At 42.5% G+C, this 19,835-nt stretch overlaps 1 protein-coding gene across 1 annotated transcript in view; it reads left to right on the forward strand.

Moving 5' to 3' along the window:
- LOC126333207 (cilia- and flagella-associated protein 57-like) overlaps nt 1-19,835 on the forward strand; it is a 141,893-nt gene that overhangs the window by 46,714 nt on the left and 75,344 nt on the right. The window contains exon 4 of the mRNA XM_049996721.1: nt 1,811-2,076. Coding sequence (XP_049852678.1) covers nt 1,811-2,076 — 266 coding nt within the window. The remainder of the gene's footprint in view (nt 1-1,810; nt 2,077-19,835) is intronic.

Genomic DNA, 19,835 nt, shown 5'->3' on the forward strand with positions numbered 1-19,835 from the left:
CTGTCAGCTTTTCCCCTTTGAAAGCAGTATCATAAAGTCAGATGAATCATTAACTAGTAACTTAAAGACTAGAATAATTTCAGAGTTTTCACCCAAGGGAAAACTGGCCAGTACATACACTGAACAATTGTACGAATTATACATGACTCTATTAATGAAATATTTTTCTATTGTATCACACAGAAATTTGTTTTCCTTTTCTCCTGTGTACGTAATAAATTTGACCATGTTCACCGATTAAAAATACTTTCATGGCAAACTTTCTGGTACTGAGTTTTTTCTCATATAGCACTACGCTTATTTACTTGAAGAATGTCTTTGCTTGACATGTCAATATAAAATCAGATTTTTTCTTGTATTTTCCAGTGGTAAATGAAATAATTTGTAAATTATAGAATCAATATGTTCCATTAGTAAACTAAACAAATAACGGAAATTTTTTATGTTCATTCCTTCCACTCAGTTTAATAGGTTGCATATTCTTATTGTAGCTAGAAAAATACAAGTGGTCTAGTTCTTTATGCTTTCACTTAAATTGAACTACTGTTATTTAACCCCTGAATAAGATTCAGAAATGTACTTCTATTACGAAGGAATGTTTGTGAAGTACATATTTTAAAAGAAAAAAATTCATTTCCAGGATCATTAAATTTAAATTTGTTTTTAAACGTCTGGCCAAGAGCCCAAGGAGAAGCGTCTAAGTCTGAGCGGGTAGGGAGGGCAGCGGGAGAGGGAGTGGGGGGGGGGGGGGCAAATGATATGTCGTTTATGGGGAAAAATGTTTTTAACCCGATCCTGGTGGGCTGCATCAAACTCAGGCCAGACGCAGCTCAGATACTTCTGGGCGTGATGTGGTCCTCGAAATGCTTTAAATTGGTGCTTTTGCGTTACATCTGGTAAAGCGTACTTTTTAGCTTTGAAATATCGTTTTTGAGTAACGTACATCGATCCCTGGTAAATTTGAGGCTAATTTGGACACCAAAGATATTCCTTAGCGAGAGACTTTTTGTTGACCTGGAGGGGGTAGCGTAGTACGAAATGGAAGTGAAGTGTTTTCGAAATACCAGAGTTGACTTAGTGCTTGTATTACCAGGGGACTACAAAAAGTAAATTACTCATTCTTGTGGTAGATCAAGTAATTTTTATGGAACACAGCACTACGCTTCCAAGTTACAGAGGCACGTGACAGCATTTGTAAACGTAGTCAAAGTCTCCATAAACGACGATCGGAACGTTCTAGCAACCATCCAGTTCCCCGACGACAGAAATCCGCTCCTTCGTGACTAAGCTGTCCAACAAGTGCTGTGTGAACGTCCTCATCACTGGAAAATCTGCCATCAGTTCCTCGACTGGGTGTGCATTGTCGTCTGTGGTCGCTGTTGATGGCCTTACAACCTGATCTAGATCATCCACATCCGTACGGCCTTTGTTAAATTATTTGCGCCATTTCGCCAGGACTGCACGCGACACTACATTTGGTCCATATACCGCGACTATACCACAACAAATATGTGAGAAATTTAGGTATTCTGCCCACAAAAATTGCACTGTCAGTTTTGGAGTGCGTGTCCTCCATTTCACTCGCACATTTTCATGCACTTGTTATCGGTGTCGAAGCTGAACTATGTCTGCAGGACGCCCATAACACAGTCTCTCTATGACAATCCACCACTTTTGTTGTGCAATAGTCTTAGCTCGTGACGACATGTGTAACATACTTTTTGAAGTCCCCTCGTAGTTGGTTATTCTTACACATAATCACCCGAAATAATTTGGAAACAATCAGTAACAAAGTAAATACCTGTTCCAGGCTGCGCCCAACCCCAGCGACAACACAGTGATTTGCGTTGTCGGTCCCGGGCTGTTTCGTCTACTTAGCGTGCTGGACAACTCATGGACGCAGTACGGATACGTTATGACCGAATATGTCCCATTCACGTGCGCCTCTTGGGTCACGTTCGACCGTCTCGTCTGTGGGACGAAAGATGGCAGATTAATAATATTCGAATCTGGAGATCTGAAGTACATCTATGACATGGCGGAAACTAGTCTAATTGACACGAAAAGTTTCGAGGAGTAAGTAAGTTTTAGCTAGTCCACTTTTGAGGTATAGCTACAACCAGAGCTCCAAAAACAGAAAGTTCTTCGATATTTTTTTGCAAATTTTCCGAAAGTTCTCTTATAAAAGAGAAAGTCTTAATCAAGTCAAGAAGAAATTAAAGACATTAGCTGGTAGTGGGTATTGATTTAAATGAATGGGGAGAGATGAAAATTTGTGCTTGACCGGGATTTGAACCGGGGCTTCCTGCTTACTAGATAAATGGGCTTACCAGTACATCATCCAGACACAGTGGTCATCCAAGCCACTATCTTCAAAAAAATTTCTTTGTTTCTTGTTTTTTAGTGGCCTTAGGATATATATATACTTATACAAAGTTCGAAGCTATGAACCTAAGACTTCACTTTCTATAAATTATTATATTGCTCTGTATTCGAGAATTTTTTAAGTCCTCAGTTACACACAGATGATTAAAAACGCATTATGGTCTGTCAGAACAGCTGCGTTTAAGATTTCGTTTTGTTTCACATAATTGCTACATGATAACTGCAGCTATAAGTAGACTGCTTTACCGAAGTAAATTTGTTATCTTCTCTCGAGAAAGGGCTCGTCTCACACAACTGGTGATTCATTAGTCGTAAAACGCGCGATACAACTGGTGGAAGTAGGTGAAGAGGCAGACGTGGCGCAGTAAAGGATGAAGCGAACGAACAACTGAGTGTAACGTCGAGGGCTCAAGAAGCTTGAAGCGGCCACATCCTGCGAGGACAGACACACTCATCTTCCTCAGATGAGGTGTAAAAACAGGGTCGACCTACTTACCCACCTCCAAACTGAAGACATTACATTCAATCAGCTTCCTGGATATCGGAAGAAAATAATAATTTTTTGTGTTTAATTCCAATCGTGGTAACATTTTTCAAATCTCCTGACAGATTAAAGCTGTCAGATCGGAACACGAACATGGGACGCCCAGCTATGACCGGACCACACAGCTGTATTCCCACCAGTATCTGATCTCCCACATTACGAACTCCACAGATGATCTTCAGCATACATTGCAGGACTAGCACTCCAGTAAAAAAGTATATTGCGGGGACATGGCTTGGCCAGAGCTTGGCCGCAAGGGCGCCCATCCTTGGGGGCAGAATGGTGGTCGCGCACACCCTCCCCACTCCGCCAACTATCTGTGAAAGGACAATATATAGTGTCAGATGTTTTTCAGTCAAGAAAATGATTTAAAGGTGGGTATTATGCAGGTTTTTGACAGAATCGGAACTGGAACTTTCTTATGGCTACTTGAAATCGCCATTCATCTTCCAAAATATTAAAAATACTCCATACTCTCACGTCTAGTCTAGTCCTATACTGTCGTATGGGTGCCCTTGAGCCTAGGCAATTGTTTCCAAAATGAATTTTTTTTACTTTGCAAAGAAGAGTGCACTCATCCAAAATTTCTGGCAAATTAAAACTATGTTTTAGTTCACAATTTGTACTGCCTGTTGAGCTATTCACATGTGATTTCCTGGATAACACAACACTATCTCCATGTATAGAAATGTAATGATATGAAGGTAAACTTAACCGAAAGATACTCTTTGCAGTACAAAGACATTGACTTTATCAGTTACGGATACTTTAGGACCCATGATTGTTATCTGAATGTAAATATATATATAACTGCAACCAGTCACTTATTTGAATAGTTATTTATTATTCCATGAACCAGTTTGCAAACCTTTTCAAGTTCATCTTCAGATGATTTTCTGGAAGTAACATCACTATTTTTATTATAATGCTGGGTGCTGGCTTTTGGCAGTACGAGCAGCTTTTTCTGCTTCAATTGTAATGGCCAGCTGGTACATCACTTCACACGCTTTTACACTATCTGTATGCATTTACACTGTCGTTCAGAAACTTTGCCAGCATCCAGCATGCTTCCAGAAATCCATCTGACGATGAACCTGAAAAGGTTCATGGAATATTAAATAACTATTAAAAAAGTGACTGGTTGCAGTTTTATGTATTTATATTATATTCTGTATGTGCTGAAACGGCAACGCCTTTCAATCTCTGTGTTCACTTTTGATTGACATATGCTTGATGGTTTGACAGCTTGATAATTACGAAGGCATTACATTGACCTAAAAATAAAGCTGAGCTTGGGAAAAAACTAAGATACTATGACTGTAAATTTTTGTGTCTATTTAGGGAGAGTTAAAAAATAATAAGAAATAAGATAATTGTGTTTATTCCATGGATTATTTTCTCTTGGGCATTAGCACAATGTTGCCAAATCTACTGAGAAAATATCTATTCTGTGGAACTGTTTGCCTATTAATAGGAGTCTCTGGCTGATTCTGACTGAAAATTTCGATTTCTTTTGAGAGATTCATTTATTTCCCTTCCTTCGCAGAGTGCAGAATCTGGAGATTTTTGTTCATGTTTTTGGATGTATGTTTTTTGTTAAGGATAGGTAGTGCAAAGGCACTTGTATTTTTATTCTTAGACTTTAAGTGATTTATTAAATGTGTCTGTTCTCTTAGTGGTGTGTCTTATGCTATTATCATTAGTATGGTTTTCAATATGGATCTCATTACTACAGTATTCATATAGCTTCGTTTTGGATGTTTTATTAAAAATAATCCCATATATATTTGTAGTTTTTAGATTATTTACTGTGGCTAAATTTTCTATTATTCCTATTTCATCTACAGCAAGTTGATATTTTATTAACCTTTATATTAGTAAGTGAAAATATATCTTCTTATGAATATTTGGATGATAAGATTTGTTATTGATTAATTTGTCTGCAGTTCTTTGATCTCGAAAAATTCCTAATTTGTCAACTGACTCTTCTTTCTTTATTGTAGTATCTAAGAAGTTAATAGAGCTATTTATTTCAATTTCGCTAGTGAATTTGATTTTATCACGTGTTCTGTTTAGTTTTGCTTGCATGTTGCCTATATCTTCTTGTGTATCATGTAATAGAACAAAAGCATCCAATGTCTGTTAGGTTGATGATATTTTTTGTTATTTTATAATATTTTTCATGCCTTTTATTTGAGTTTAGTTTTTATTTCGATACTATTTTAGTTCTTACCATTTTTAGCTCTGTTCAAATACATGTATAAATAAGGTCATAGCATTAGAAATTCTACGCATAGCTTTATTCTTTGGTCGATGTGATACCCATGCCAATGTCAAACCAACATAGCAGCACATGTTAACCAAAACGAATAAAACACTCAAATATTCTGCCATTATTACTTATGACACATTCTTCTACTGCAGGTACATTTCTTTCTAATAAGTATGTACTCATCTCATTACGTTCCTGTTCAGAGAGATAATGTAGTGTTGCCGTCTGGAGTGGCCGAGCGGTTCTAGGCGCTACAGTCTGGAACAGCGCGACCGCTACGGTCGCAGGTTCGAATCCTGCCTCGGGCATGGATGTGTGTGATGTCCTTAGGTTAGTTAGGCTTAAGTAGTTCAAAGTTCTAGGGGACTGATGACCTCAGAAGTTAAGTCCCATTAGTGCTCAGAGCCATTTGAACCATTTGATAATGTAGTGTATAGTATTTTGTAAAGAATATCACTTCGGGACGGCAGAAGATAAAGATCCTAAGTGTGAAGCGATGAAAGAAATTCAACAAAAATCGAATATACTACCTTGTTTGTGAATTTACTGCTCTGGTGCTGGTTGTGAAGAGAAAAAACACACATAGGTTTGTTCCGCAACATTACAAAATGTGTGTGGCCTCCACTGATAGTTCCTTTACACCTTAAAGTGCATTTGTTGATGGGAATAGTTTCATTTTTGTAGCAATGTAAATACACAGCCACACAGTGTATACTACAGGACACTTCAGTGAAATAGCATCCCGAAAAGTAGTGACACGCTTTCATATAGGATTGAAATGAGGATTTCTATGCTTTCAGCTACACAATTTCAGCTATACTTCAGACAGCCAAACATTACAGTCACTTTATGCTAAGGCATTAACCTTTTATTGCAGTACAAAATGTTTGTCATCTTCCGCTGATAATGCTACCTAATGCTGTCAATCGGTATATATTACACGACACTATCCCTCCATACACGACTATATTACAGCGAAATGGTAGCAAATTACCCCTTCATATCCGTGTTTCAGCAAAATTGTAAATTTTAATAAATTTCGCCACACATCGAGATTCGAGTTTCATAACTTTGTTTCAAGTAATTTGTAAACACGGCTTGCTCTTTTTCCAACGGGAACATAGGAAACAAATAAAAAAACAAGCTTTCTTGTAAAATCTGATTACTGATTTACAAAAAAAATTGGTTCAAATGGCTCTGAGCACTATGGGACTCAACTGCTGTGGTCATTAGTCCCCTAGAACTTAGAACTACTTAAACCTAACTAACCTAAGGACATCACACACATTCATGCCCGAGGCAGGATTCGAACCTGCGACCGTAGCAGTCGCACGGTTCCGGACTGCGCGCCTAGAACCGCGAGACCACCGCGGCCGGCCTTACTGATTTACATACATACATGTATACAAATAATAGAATATAATTTATTTCATGTCATTTTTCATTAATTCAGTAATTGTAGCTAGTAATAACAGCAGAAGCAGTAAGAATTGTAGTAGTTCTAGTAGTAGTAGTAGTAGTAGTATCCTTCTTTTCATGACGCTTTTATAAAGTCTTGGTATTACAATGCGTGTTCCTTCCTCAGTCTTTTATAAGTAACGGTAGGCTTGATGGAGTCATTGTGTTGTGGTTGGCAGGAGAGTCAACCGTGTTAGTAAAGGAGGCCGAAATGCACGCGTTTTAGCTCACATAGGCGTGAGGTCTGGAACGTGGCATGGGAATTAGAATGGAGAAAAACGGACGTAGCTGGTGGAATACTTAACTTTAATCCATTCATGGAGAACGTCGCTCTTTATGGTACATGATTCACAATATCAATAGTACGGATACTGGCGCCTTGCTAGGTCGTAGCAAATAACGTAGCTGAAGGCTATGCTAACTATCGTCTCGGCAAATGAGAGCGTAGAAGTCAGTGAACCATCGCTAACAGTCGGCTGTACAACTGGGGCGAGTGCTAGGAAGTCTCTCTAGACATGCCGTGGGGCGGCGCTCGGTCTGCAATCACTGATAGTGGCGACAAGCGGGTCCGACGTATACTACCGGACCGCGGCCGATTTAAAGGCTACCACCTAGCAAGTGTGGTGTCTGGCGGTGACACCACATTCCTCCCCCGCAAATCGGCGTACGGTTGTGGCATAAGGCTTCCGCCCGCCGTGGGGAGGACCCCATGTTGACGTATGCGACGAGGTGGGGAGCCTAACAACAGGCGAGGCTGTGCCACCCGCATTCGGACCGCGGGGAGCTAGGAAACGCCTGAAAACCTGCTCCAGGGTGCACGCCAACATGCGGTGTATGCGCCCGTAGAGAGACAGGAGGGGCCGAAGGGTCGACCTCCATCGGGCCGTGGCATCCGACGGGCGGGCAAGAGTTCCATGTCGGAGGACAATTGGTCCCGGGAAGCGATCGGCGGCGCGTGACCCAGGGAGGCGCCCGGTGGTTGCAGCGACGCGTCCACTGCGGAGAACAGGCGGCGGTGGCGGCGGTGCGTCGCCATGGGGCAAAATGGAAGGCAGCGTCGGTAACACCTGGGGCTGAGGCGAGCCTGTAGATGGGTCCCCGGGGCGCTGACCGGACGGCACCATCGCTGAAAGCAGACGGCGAGCGGCAGATCCCGTGCGACGACAGAGGCGCAGCCGATTGAGATGCCGACACACCTCACCAGAGGCCCCCAAAACCAGATACATAGCGCGTCCGAGGCAGCGAAGTTTGCACCCTTCGAGCCAACGTCGTGGCGATAGTAGACAACGTCGCCTGGAGCAAAAGCAGGTGTCTGCCGCTGCACAGGAACCTGATGCGGTGGATGTAGCAAAGACATCAAGGTTCGATGAGGGCGACCGTGGAGCAACTCAGCCGGCGAGCGACCATCTCGGGGCTGAGAGCGATACGAGGACAAAAAAGAGCAATAACGCGTCCTCCCGAAGAATGCGACACTTTCAACTTCAACATCTGTGACTCGAAAGTCCTGACCAATCGTTCAACGGCACCGTTTGACTGTGGCAAAAACGGCGCGGACGTCAGATGTTGAATACCATTGGCCTTGCAGAATGACTGAAATTCTGCGGACATGAATTGTGGGCTATTGTCGGAAACAATAGTCTGTGGAAGACCTTCAATACAAAAGATAGCGTATACCGCTTGGATGGTGGAAGACATCCGGACAACAAAAGGAAAATTACTGAATGAATCTATCACAACGAACCATCGAGCATTCCAGAAGGGACCAGCAAAATCGATGCGTAAGCGTTGCCAAGGGGAAGTGGCTTTTGGCCATGCAAAGAATTTCCGTGGTGGTGCTGATTGTTGTTCGGCACACACCATGCAAGAAGAGCACATATTCGGAATCGCGGCATCGATTCCGAACCAAGTGCAGTGCTGACGAGCAAGTTGTTTCGTTCTCACTATACCCCAATGTCCTTGGTGGAGAAGCTGTAAGACAGAGGACTGTAATGAACGTGGTAGCACGACCCTTGACTGATCATTATCAGAACGTAACAGCATAACACCACGTCGTACAAAAAGTCTCTCCTTGTGAGAAAAAAATCGACGAACCAACGGGTCTCCGATCCGTGACTTTGACAAGGGCCATTCCGTAGCAACAAAACGCAGAACCGGAGCAAGGACAGTGTCGGTAGCTGTGGCTGTAGCTACACGACGAAAATCAATCGGAAACGATTCGACCACGTCATCGGTTTCCGCATCAATGAACATGCAAGCAAGTTCGGAGGAATCGAATGCCCTATCCTCAGCAACAGGCAAGCGGGACAACGCATCGGCGTTTCCGTCTTAGCAGTGGACCGATACGAGATATCGTAGCGGTACTGCGAGAGGAAAATAGACCAGCGAATGAATTTCTGCGCTGTACATGGAGGTACAGGCTTGGTCGGATGAAAAAGCGATGTCAAAGGTTTGTGGTCTGTGATTACGTTAAAGTGACGACCATACAAGAAATCATGAAACTTTGTAACACCAAATACGAGAGCCAATGCTGTGAATAATTTCTTTGCGATGCCGATAGCAATTTGGACGCAAAGGCAATAGGGCGATCGTGCGATTCATCTTTGTGCACAAGCACAGCACCGATCCCGAAATCAGATGCGTCCACCATCGAGAAAAGGGGTTTCTAGGGATCGAATGGCGTAAGGCAAGTATTGGAAAGCAACGCCGATTTCAACTGGCGAAAGGTGCGTTCGCATTCCGTCGTCCAGACGAACGGAACACCCTTACGGCGTAAGAGATGAAGCGGAGCTGAAATGGAAGAGGCATGTCGAACATATTTGTTATAGTAATTTATTTTTCCCACCACACTCTATAGCTGGTTCAAATTCTGCGGCGAAGGTAAGTCTTGTATGGCACGCAGGTGCGTGGGACTGGGATGTATGGCTTGAGCATTGATTACATGTCCCAAGTATGGCAAGTCCCGAGCAAAAAACACACATGTGCCCTTCCGCAAGCGAAGACCATGTTGTCGCAAGACCTGAAATAATGTTCTGAGATTGACCAAATGTTCTTCTTCCGTCTTTCCGGAGATCACAATATCGTCCAGATAATTTGCTGCAGTAGGGACCGACGCACAAACAGTTTGTAGATATTGCTGAAACAATGCAGGGGCGAATGCACACCCGAATGGCAGTCGTTTGAATCGATACAAACCAAGATGCGTGCTAACCACCAAAACGCGCTGGGATTCTTCGTCCACCGGTATTTGCAAGTACGCATCTGCTAGGTCCAACTTCGAAAAATATTTACCCGGGCACAGTTTGTCAAAAAGATCTTCCGGGCGGGGTAAAGGAAAAGTTGCAATCACATAGGTTGTGGGTTCACTGTTGCCTTGAAGTCCACACAAAGTCTCAACTTTCCGGAAGGTTTTGGCAAAATTAATAAGGGCATTGTCCAGAGAGAAGCCTGAACACGTTCAACTACACCTTATGATTCCAAATCGTGTAATGTTTTTGCGACCTCATCACACAATGCGTTGGGAACATAGCGCGCTCTGAAAAATTTCGGTTGCGCCTTTACTTTCAGTTCCAAATGTGCTTTATAGTTCTTAGCGCAACCGAGGCCCGGTGCAAAACTGTCTGCAAATTCTTCACATAGACGAGAAACACCGTCTGGAGGCACAGTCTGGTTCACTGATAGGACCTTATTTGCTATAGACAAGTTAAACAACTGAAATAAATCGAAACCAAACAAGTTCACTGCAAAAGAAGAACGAAGGACGTAAAATGACACAAGTTTTGTTTGTCCTTTGTATGTTGCAAGAAGGCTGCACTGTCCTAACACAGGGATACGTTGCCCTGAATAGCTTGTTAACTGAACATTTGCGGCACGCAACGGAGGTGTGCTAAGCAGTTTGTAAGTGCCTTGATTGATCAGGGAAACTGCAGCTCCGGTATCGAGCTGGAATGGTATCACTTTGCCGTTAATGTCCAAGACTACAAAAAGTTTATTGTCCTGCTGACGACAAGAGCGCCTGTCTCGTGCAACCTGAACTGACACTGGTACATTATCACTTGCGACTTGACGGGAGTTCCGGCGATGTCGACGAACACTATTTTTGGGACGAACACAGACACTGTTAGAGAGAGTGGCACTGGGCGGAGTGGAATGAACTACATGAATTTCCATGGGCGAAGTTTCGCGAGCCAGAGTATCTCTGGTTCGATTCCGATTCCGGCGCGAAGCAAAGGGCCTGGAACGGTTTTGAGCTTCCGATCTGAACTTTTTCTGGCAAACACTCTGAACATGTCCTTTTTTATTACAATAAAAGCAAATAGCTTGGCGTGACGGGCAGTTCTCACGCGAATGTTTAGCAGCACACCGCGGGCATGATTTGATCACTGCATTTGCTTGCTGGCGCGGCACACGTGGCTGAGAGCCTGGCGGCAATCGCGCGGCCGGGCGCGAGGGCTGTTTACTGTTCCGTGCAGCTCGCCCGGCGGGCCGGTTAACCTGACACACTGCTGGCAAAGTTTCAAATGATTCCTGAGCAAAATCAAGTGTGTCCTGCCGATCCAATATGCCCATCACTTGTTGAAGGGGGAGATTTACTAGTTTCAAAATCTGTTCCCTTATACGAACATCAGAAACGTTCTGTGCAATTGCATCACGTTCCATAGTATCTGAATAAGGGATTCCACATTGACACTCAAAACCACAATCCCTAGTAAGGTTGCAACCCACTCCCGATGCGTCTGACCTGCCGTACGTTTTGTACGAAAGAAGGTATACCTTTTCGCAACTACATTGACTGATTCTTTGAAATATGCATCTAATGCAGACAAAATTTCTTCGTAGGACAGAGTTGCTACGTCGCGTCTGGGAAATAATTTGACTATCACACGGTACGTGGTCACACCGACGGATGAAAGCAGAAAAGGCTGCCGCTCGTTACCTTGAATTCTGTAGGCGGCGAGATGGGAACCAAATTGGCGTGACCACTCCGTCCAGCTTTCCAGTGCAGCATCAAAATGTCGAAAAGTTGGTGCAACAGCGTGTAGTGGCTGCGTTAGTGGTGAAGCGACTGCTGCCGCATCGCTTTGCATCACACGTTGACCCTGGACGAGCTGTCCAGGGGCATCCAGTAAGGTCTGCGTCTGCTGATTCTGTAAGCGATAAAATTCGGACAGTGCATCTGGAGATTGAGGCGAAGCCATTACACAAGTAAATCAGGGCAATTTAGATAAGAACACTTTTACTCTCGTCGCCAATGTTGTGATTGGAAGGGGAGCCAACCGTGTTACTAAAGGAGGCCGAAATGCACGCGTTTTAGCTCAAGCTGGCGTGAGGTCTGGAACATGGCAAGGGAATTAGAATTGAGGAAAACGGACGTAGCTGGTGGAATACTTAACTTTAATCCATTAATGGAGAACGTCGCTCTTTATGGTACATGATTCACAATATCAATAGTACGGACACTGGCGCCTTGCTAGGTCGTAGCAAATAACGTAGCTGAAGGCTATGCTAACTATCGTCTAGGCAAATGAGAGCGTAGAAGTCAGTGAACCATCGCTAGCAAAGTCGGCTGTACAACTGGGGCGAGTGCTAGGAAGTCTCTCTAGACATGCCGTGTGGCGGCGCTCGGTCTGCAATTACTGATAGTGGCGACAAGCGGGTCCGACGTATACTACCGGACCGTGGCCGATTTAAAGGTTACCACCTAGCAAGTGTGGTGTCTGGCAGTGACACCACACATTGTCCACGGAAAACTCTTTGTATAGGTTTTGGGCATCTTTGCTAAAACATTTCTACCAACTTCTTGCCAAGTTTTTCATCTTCAAATAGCGTATATCTTCAAATAGATTACTCAGATTCAACTTTCCAACTGATTTGTGAATATATATTAGTTGTCCTATACCGGTAGGGAATCCATTATTTTGCCTCTCTGAGATCCACTTTACTAACTGATCTACACGTTCTTATTTTTACATATGTGAGTTCTGGAAGCACTTACAGTTTACTTGCATTTGCTGTGATCTCATTTTTTACAGCTTCTAAAGCTTGAAGCCTTTGATTTTCTTTGTACTTGGTATGTTCTTCTCCTCTTCTTTCTCTCCAGCTCAAGTTACAGCTGGAAAACTGAACCAAAATAATATGCTAAGATATGTGTTTTGTGACAGTTCAGATGTGGAATCAGCATTGTGACACTTAATTGGTCTAGGTGTAAAGTGTAAATTAGACAGTAACTGCACTCTTCCATTAGCTGACAGTTACAAAAACGTAATTGGGACACCTGTTTGTGTCAGATACGATTGCTTGTCTACTTAGCACAGTATTTTAGCCAATATGTGTTTTGTGTAGTTATAGACTTGGTCCTCGGTCAGGATTTTGAGTATAGTCTCATTTAGGCCTACAATAAAATGCCAGGTGCCTAGTCAGCATGTTTGAGCCACATGTGTTTTGTAACGATTTAGATATCTGAAACACTTTATTTTAGAGCCTCCAGTCAACGTTTCAGGCATCAGTTTTTACAGATCTCTTAAATTTGGAAATAGCATTGTGACGCTTGACATAAAAAATGCGTGTGTGTGTGTGTGTGTGTGTGAGAGATGAGTTAAAGGTTTTACTGACATAACTGTGTATCAGATTACTGTTCACTCAGCTTCTTGCCCTCTGTGTCCTCTTCAGCTGACAGTTGAAGATCAAAGAGGCCTGGAATTGGTGTACCATTCCTACTGTCTTCTTATGTTGCACCCACATGGGCTGAATACAGTCCTTTTGAAAATAAAGGAGATACGATTAATTTGTGGCCTCCTCCAAGTGATTACAAAGAATCTTTGCAAAAACACTTGTGAAAAGAAAAGTTTGTACACAAAGAACGAATATAAAATTTTCTAACTTTATTATTCGCCAAAAATCGTGAAATAAATGCTTCCAGATTGACATAAACACGTAAGAAACTGTCAGTTACGTTTGTCACGAAATCTGAACATACTAATGACAAGGCTGAGGGAGCGCCCACTTACAGCTAAATAATGTCGCCCCCTGCAGGCTAGTGTGCATGTATATTGGCACGGCTGTATTACTGCGCTACTGCCAAAGGTCAGAGTCTGGAAGCAGCATGCTGTGAGACTATAACAGTTACAAGAGCGAACAATGAGGTAAACCACTATGTGATCAGTGGCAGACTGGGGCCATGGTGTATGCATTCTAGGTCTGTATGAATGAAGTAAATCCAAGGTTGGTTCGACATCATTTCTTCACACAAGCGACGTATCATTTGGTTCTAATTCCCTCTCAGACATTATTTTGCTCTTATTTTGTATGGGATCTTGTTCTGAACTTTAAAAATAAATCTAGATGTATTGGGTTATTTTCTTTTAAAATAAATATTACATAGACATTCCTCTAGAGCAGAAATAAATTTCTGTATCGTATTCCGATGCTAAATATTAAAAGAGGAAACAATCGTTTCTATTAAATAATTCCTGAGATATAGTAAAGGTGTGTAACTATATCTACTGTATTGATATAGCTTCAGTAAACACGTGCTGTCTATTAAACTACATTGAAAGAATGTAAATACAAAAATTCCGTTATTTTGTAGCCGAAGGGTGGAATTGTATAATTCTCTAATTTACAGACTATTTCACTTTCCAGCAGAAAAATAGAAAAAAACACAGAAAACATTATCTAATTTTATACTGACATGTTAAATGAAGGGAAAGTCATCAGTAAGTAGTAAACGTTTTGAAAATTTCACTTGACAGTTGTTTAAAATTGATCAATATGATCAGTTTTTTGTACAGGTAACTCCAGAGGAAAAGAAATTTTTGGTAACACGGAAGTGAAATATTATATTGATAATTTTTTGTGAGGATCACACATAGGATGTCTACTTCAGTAGGATCGAGGTGTACAGTAGACTACAACTGATCAAAAGTACCCAGACGGCCTCATGTAATGCGCAAATGCCCACTATATGTAACACGAGGCAGACCCACCAGCATAAAAAGGAGGCAGGCTGTATTCTGTTATCAGAAGGGAAGCAGCAGCAGCAGCAGAATGGGCCGCTCAGTAGAGCTCAGTGACCTTGAATGTGGGTTAGTCACTGGACGTCACCTGAGTAACAAATGCAGCCAGGGTATTCCACCCTTTCTAAAGCTGCCCAAGTCAAGTGTCAGTGATGCGACTGTGAAGTGGAAATGCGAAAGAAGAAACACAGTTAAACTACGACCAGGCAGACCTCTGTTACTGACAGAGAGTGCTTGTCGAGAAAATTGGAGCCAGGGTGTAAAAAATCACATGAAATCAGCGACATTTCCAAAGTTCCATCAGCAGTCCATCTACAATGAACGTGCTTAGAGAGTTAAAAGGAATGGGAAGACAATTTTTGGTTGGCTACGCATAAGCCGCACATTTCTACAGTCAACGATGAGTAACGCTTGAGGCAGTGTAAAGAAGGATGTCACTTGAATGACTAGGCGCTAATGATTTGGAGTAATGAATTACGCAATACCATGAGGCCATCCGACGACAGTGTTTGGGTTAGGCCGGTGACTAGAGAACGTTAACTGCCATCATGGACAGTGCCAGCATTGAGGTATGGAGGAGATGGTATTATGGTGTGGGTGCTGTTTTTTTGTGGTTAAAGTGTGGCCCCCATTATTGCGCGTAAGAAAATTTTATATGTGGCTAACATGAACATATTTAATTGCAATGAGTACTGTGCATAGTAGAGGAATAGTTCGAAGCCAATGATTGATTGTATCAGTATAACAATGCACTTTGTTATAAAGCAGCATCTGTCAGCCAATGGTTAATGGACAATAGCATTCCTGAAATGCAGTACCTGTCAAGACTCTTGACCTGAACCTAGTGGAACGCCTTTGGGATGAGTTACAAATTTGAAATATTCTTGTACAGCCATACTTGTAGTTTACAGAATATGTGATTCTATTTTTGTATGTTGTGCTGGGTCTGACAAGTGAAGGAAGTAGCGTGTCTTTCACGTCAAATCCTCTTGTTCTCTGCTCTTAAATCATGAAATTTTAAAGGGGCGACTGCTGCGAGGTGTGTTAGTGTTTCAATAGAATTATCTATTAAAGTACTTACTGGTATAATGATAGTTGTGGAAGTATGATAAAAGCGTAATTAAAAGCGAGGAATAAGTTATGCACTCCACATCATTCTGCTATATTTCAAATTAGCCTTTAAAACATATACTATTTTCTAGAAATTCTTTGATTTTGAAGTTGTTTACTAATTTATAATCATCGTTTGATTTTTAAGGTCCTTTGGTAATCGTTTTTCCGACTAAATTATCAGAATTCAGAACCATATAATATGCAGACAACCGTTGTTTATGTAATGGGATACATTATTACAGTAATTGCAGCAGAAGACAGAGCACAAAGCAGCAATCAGACCACAGCTACAGTGTGCCAGCGCTGGCCATTTAACTGTGTGGCCATTCAAGTGATGCTCCTGCGTCATCAGTCCAGATGCCGACACGTGGGCCAGTCTGTAGGATGTACTGCCAGTTAGAACAGCTGCCCGATCATTGCCTCTGTTCCAGGTCGTTCAGCGTAACATAAATATGCAGCTACTACCGCGAAGTCAGCAGGGAACAGCAGCATTTAAATCCAGCCCAAGTAGCTCATCACTGTTGAACAGCTGGGGCAGTTATGTGACGCCCAGTCTCTGATGGACAGCGCCATGCCGATGATGCAGCCGTATCTACCATCACCAGGCCTCGAGTCCTTGCCCATCGCTTGAGCACCTGGACGTTCGGACTAGTCAGCACTTTGCTGCCATCTAGGAAATACGATGCAAGGTTCCAACAGTCCTTATCTCAGTATCCAATTATACACTACTGGAAAATGAAAAAATAAACAACATGATGCAAGTGAGTAAGGCATTCCGTACTTACGTGGAACACGATCAGAGTGCAGTTAATGTGGTGATAAAAATGCGCAGTCCTGCGGATAAACCAGGAACCATATTGTCACACTGTGGAACGCTGCAAGGTTCATAGCAGTTCTTTATCTCCAGAACCAGTAGCAGCAAGTTTACCACGGCATGCGGAAATCCGTCTGGGTCTGCAACATTGTTAACATGTGGGTGTGAGCCGTTGCGCAACTGAGAAGAGTTTGTAGTCGTAGTGCAGAACTGGACTACAGATGGGGCGAGATGTCTCCACAGTCAATCGATGGTGTCACCAGTGGTCAACAGAAGGCTCATATTCTCATCAGCCTTGTCCTGGATAGTGGCGATGCACAGACGCACGGATAATCATCTTACGAAGAGCCTTATTGGGTCACACAGTGACTTCACAGGACACTGTTTCTCCGAGGGTATTAGAGATGATCATTCGCAACTGTCTCTATGGAGGAGGTCTGCAATACTGCATGCCGTTAAGGTGTCTTCTGCTGATGCCCAATATCATGCCGCTCCAGTGGAGTCGCGATAGGCACTTATGGAAGGACAAAAGGACAGCTGCTTCTCTCATGGTGCCAAAGATGATCCTACATGTTCGGGGAGTCATACAAGTGGGTGCCAACGTCTGGAGTGTGTATAACAATGCCAGCAACCAGCACCATAGAGGGAACATTGAACAGTTCATGATACATTCAAAACATCATTCAGCCCTTCGTCCTACCGTCATGCACCAACAAGGCGACGTTTTTCTCCAACATTATAGTGCACTGCTACATGTATCCTGTGCCACCTCACATGCTCTCCAAGGTGTATACTATGTGATCAAAAGTATCCGGACACCCCAAAAATATACTTTTTTTATATTAGGTGCATTGTGCTGACACCTACTGCCACGCACTCCATATCAGCGACCTCAGAATCATTAAACATTGTGAGAGAGTAATGTGGGGCGCTCCGCGGAACTCACGGACTTCGAACGTGGTCAGGTGATTGGGTGTAACTTGTGTCACACGACTGTACGCGAGATTTCCACACTCCTAAAAATTCCTAGGTCCACTGTTTCCGATGCGATAATGAAGTGTAAACGTGAAGGGACACGTACAACACAAAAGCGTACAAAGGATCTCGTCTGTTGACTGACAGAGACCGCCGACAGTTGAAGAGGGTCGTAATGTGTAATAGGCAGACATCTATCCAGATCATCACACAGGAATTCCAAACTGCATCAGGGTCCACAGCAAGTACTATGGCAGTTAGGTGGGAGGGAGGAAACTTGGATTTCATGGTCGAGCGGCTGCTCATAAGCCACACATCACGCCGGTAAACGCCAAACGACGCGACGCCTCGCTTGGTGTAAGGAGCGTAACCATTGGACGATTGAACAGTGGAAAAATGTTGTGTGGAGTGACGAATCACGGTACACAATGTGGCGATCCGTTGGCAGGGTGTGGGTATGGCGAATGCCCGGTAAATGTCATCTGTCCGTGTGTGTAGTGCCAACAGTTAAATTCGAAGGCGGTAGTGTTATGGTATGGTCGTGTTTCTCATGGAGGGGGCTTGCACCCCTTGTTCTGAGTGGCACTGTCACAGCACAGGTCTACATTGACGTTTTAAACACCTTCTTGCTTCCCACTGTTGAAGAGCAATTCGGGGATGGCGATTGCATCTTTCAACACAATCGAGCATGCACGGCCAGTGGCGGAGTGATTACACGACAATAACACCTGTAACATTACAGGACATATTGGGACATATTGAAGTATTCGATACTGTAGACTTTTAGGGGATGTCGATACAGATATGCAAAAGGTAAAGGGAAACTTTGGTGATGTTTAAATATTGTACTGTGTCAATATTAGGACATTTTGCACAGAAAGAACAAAAATAGAATTAATGTAAATATATATTAGTGTTAGTAACCAATTTTCATTCAATTTTGTAATTATATTTCATTTTGTAAAAGAAAGACTCACTGTTTGCTGTAGCTCTGATTAATTGTATAAATTATCAGTTTTGAACTAAATTATTTCGTATAATATGGACAAGATACTTTTAAAAACTCACCAGCTAAAGAGAAAGTCTGAAAATGAACGTTTAATGCACTCTTCTGGAACTTTCTATGGAGAAATTCTATATTATGATCACAAAAATACGAAAACTTGTGAAAACTGTTTCATAACCTAATTTCGAAAGACGATTTGTATCAATAAATATTGCTAAAAAGATTTGTTTGCGTTTTGAAACACGATTTAAATCATTTTACATATAGATAGTTGTTCTAAATCACTCAAGAAATATCCAGAATCAAATATCAAGATATTTCTGGAAACATCGGTACAAATCTGGTGAAGGTTATCCAGAAGCTGGAAGAAAAATGTTATAAAATCTATTTGGAAATTATGCTTGTAAGAATTTATATGTACTGATCCTTTTACTTACTTTAATCTGTACTAAAATTCTGTAATGTCTAATTTAGTTTTAAGTCGTGAATTGCTATCGTATTGTAAACAAAACATTGTCAAAGACTCTCATTGTTTGGAAAGATATTAATACACGTAGGAGTTGTCAGTTGCCAGTTCAGTTCAGTTCGGATATGTAGTGCGGTTAGCTCTGAGAGTCAGTTGTTGAGTCTGTGAAGTCTGTCACTTCTGTTTGTAAATAAACGTCTGTAATGAAGAATTACTTGTTGTCGTCAATATGAACTCAAGACCTTTTTGCACGAAGCAGACACCTCCTAATGCAACGTTTTAATTTGGTTGAGGAAGCTGGGATCGCTATAAATGCAAACAAATTGAAGTGGAACGTTATAATTTGGTGGAGGCGCCGGAGCTGGGATGTTATACACCCCTGTAATGGATTGGCCTGCACAGGGTCCTGACCTGATCCTATAGAACACCTTTGTGATGTTTTGGAGGGCCGACGTCGTGCTGCCATTCCTCAAGAATCCTTCCACCACCTGATTGAACGTATGCCTGCGGGAGTGGAAGCTGTCATCAAGACTAAACGTGGGCCAACGCCATATTGAATTCCAGCATTACCGTTGGAGGGCGCCACGAATTTGTAAGTCATTTTCAGCCAGGTATCCGGATACTTTTGATCACATAGTGTATGTCAACTATCCAGGCCAGCACAATCCTCAGATTTGCTCCCCATTGAGCATTTTTGGGACTGAATGAAACGCTATCTTGCGCGCTTTGCAGGTCTGGCTGGAAATGGGCCGAATGAGTCACCAGGTGCAAACTGCATGGCAGGCAATTC

Source organism: Schistocerca gregaria, chromosome 2 (assembly GCF_023897955.1).
Source record: "Schistocerca gregaria isolate iqSchGreg1 chromosome 2, iqSchGreg1.2, whole genome shotgun sequence".
In the NCBI taxonomy this organism is placed as follows: Eukaryota; Metazoa; Arthropoda; class Insecta; order Orthoptera; family Acrididae; genus Schistocerca; species Schistocerca gregaria.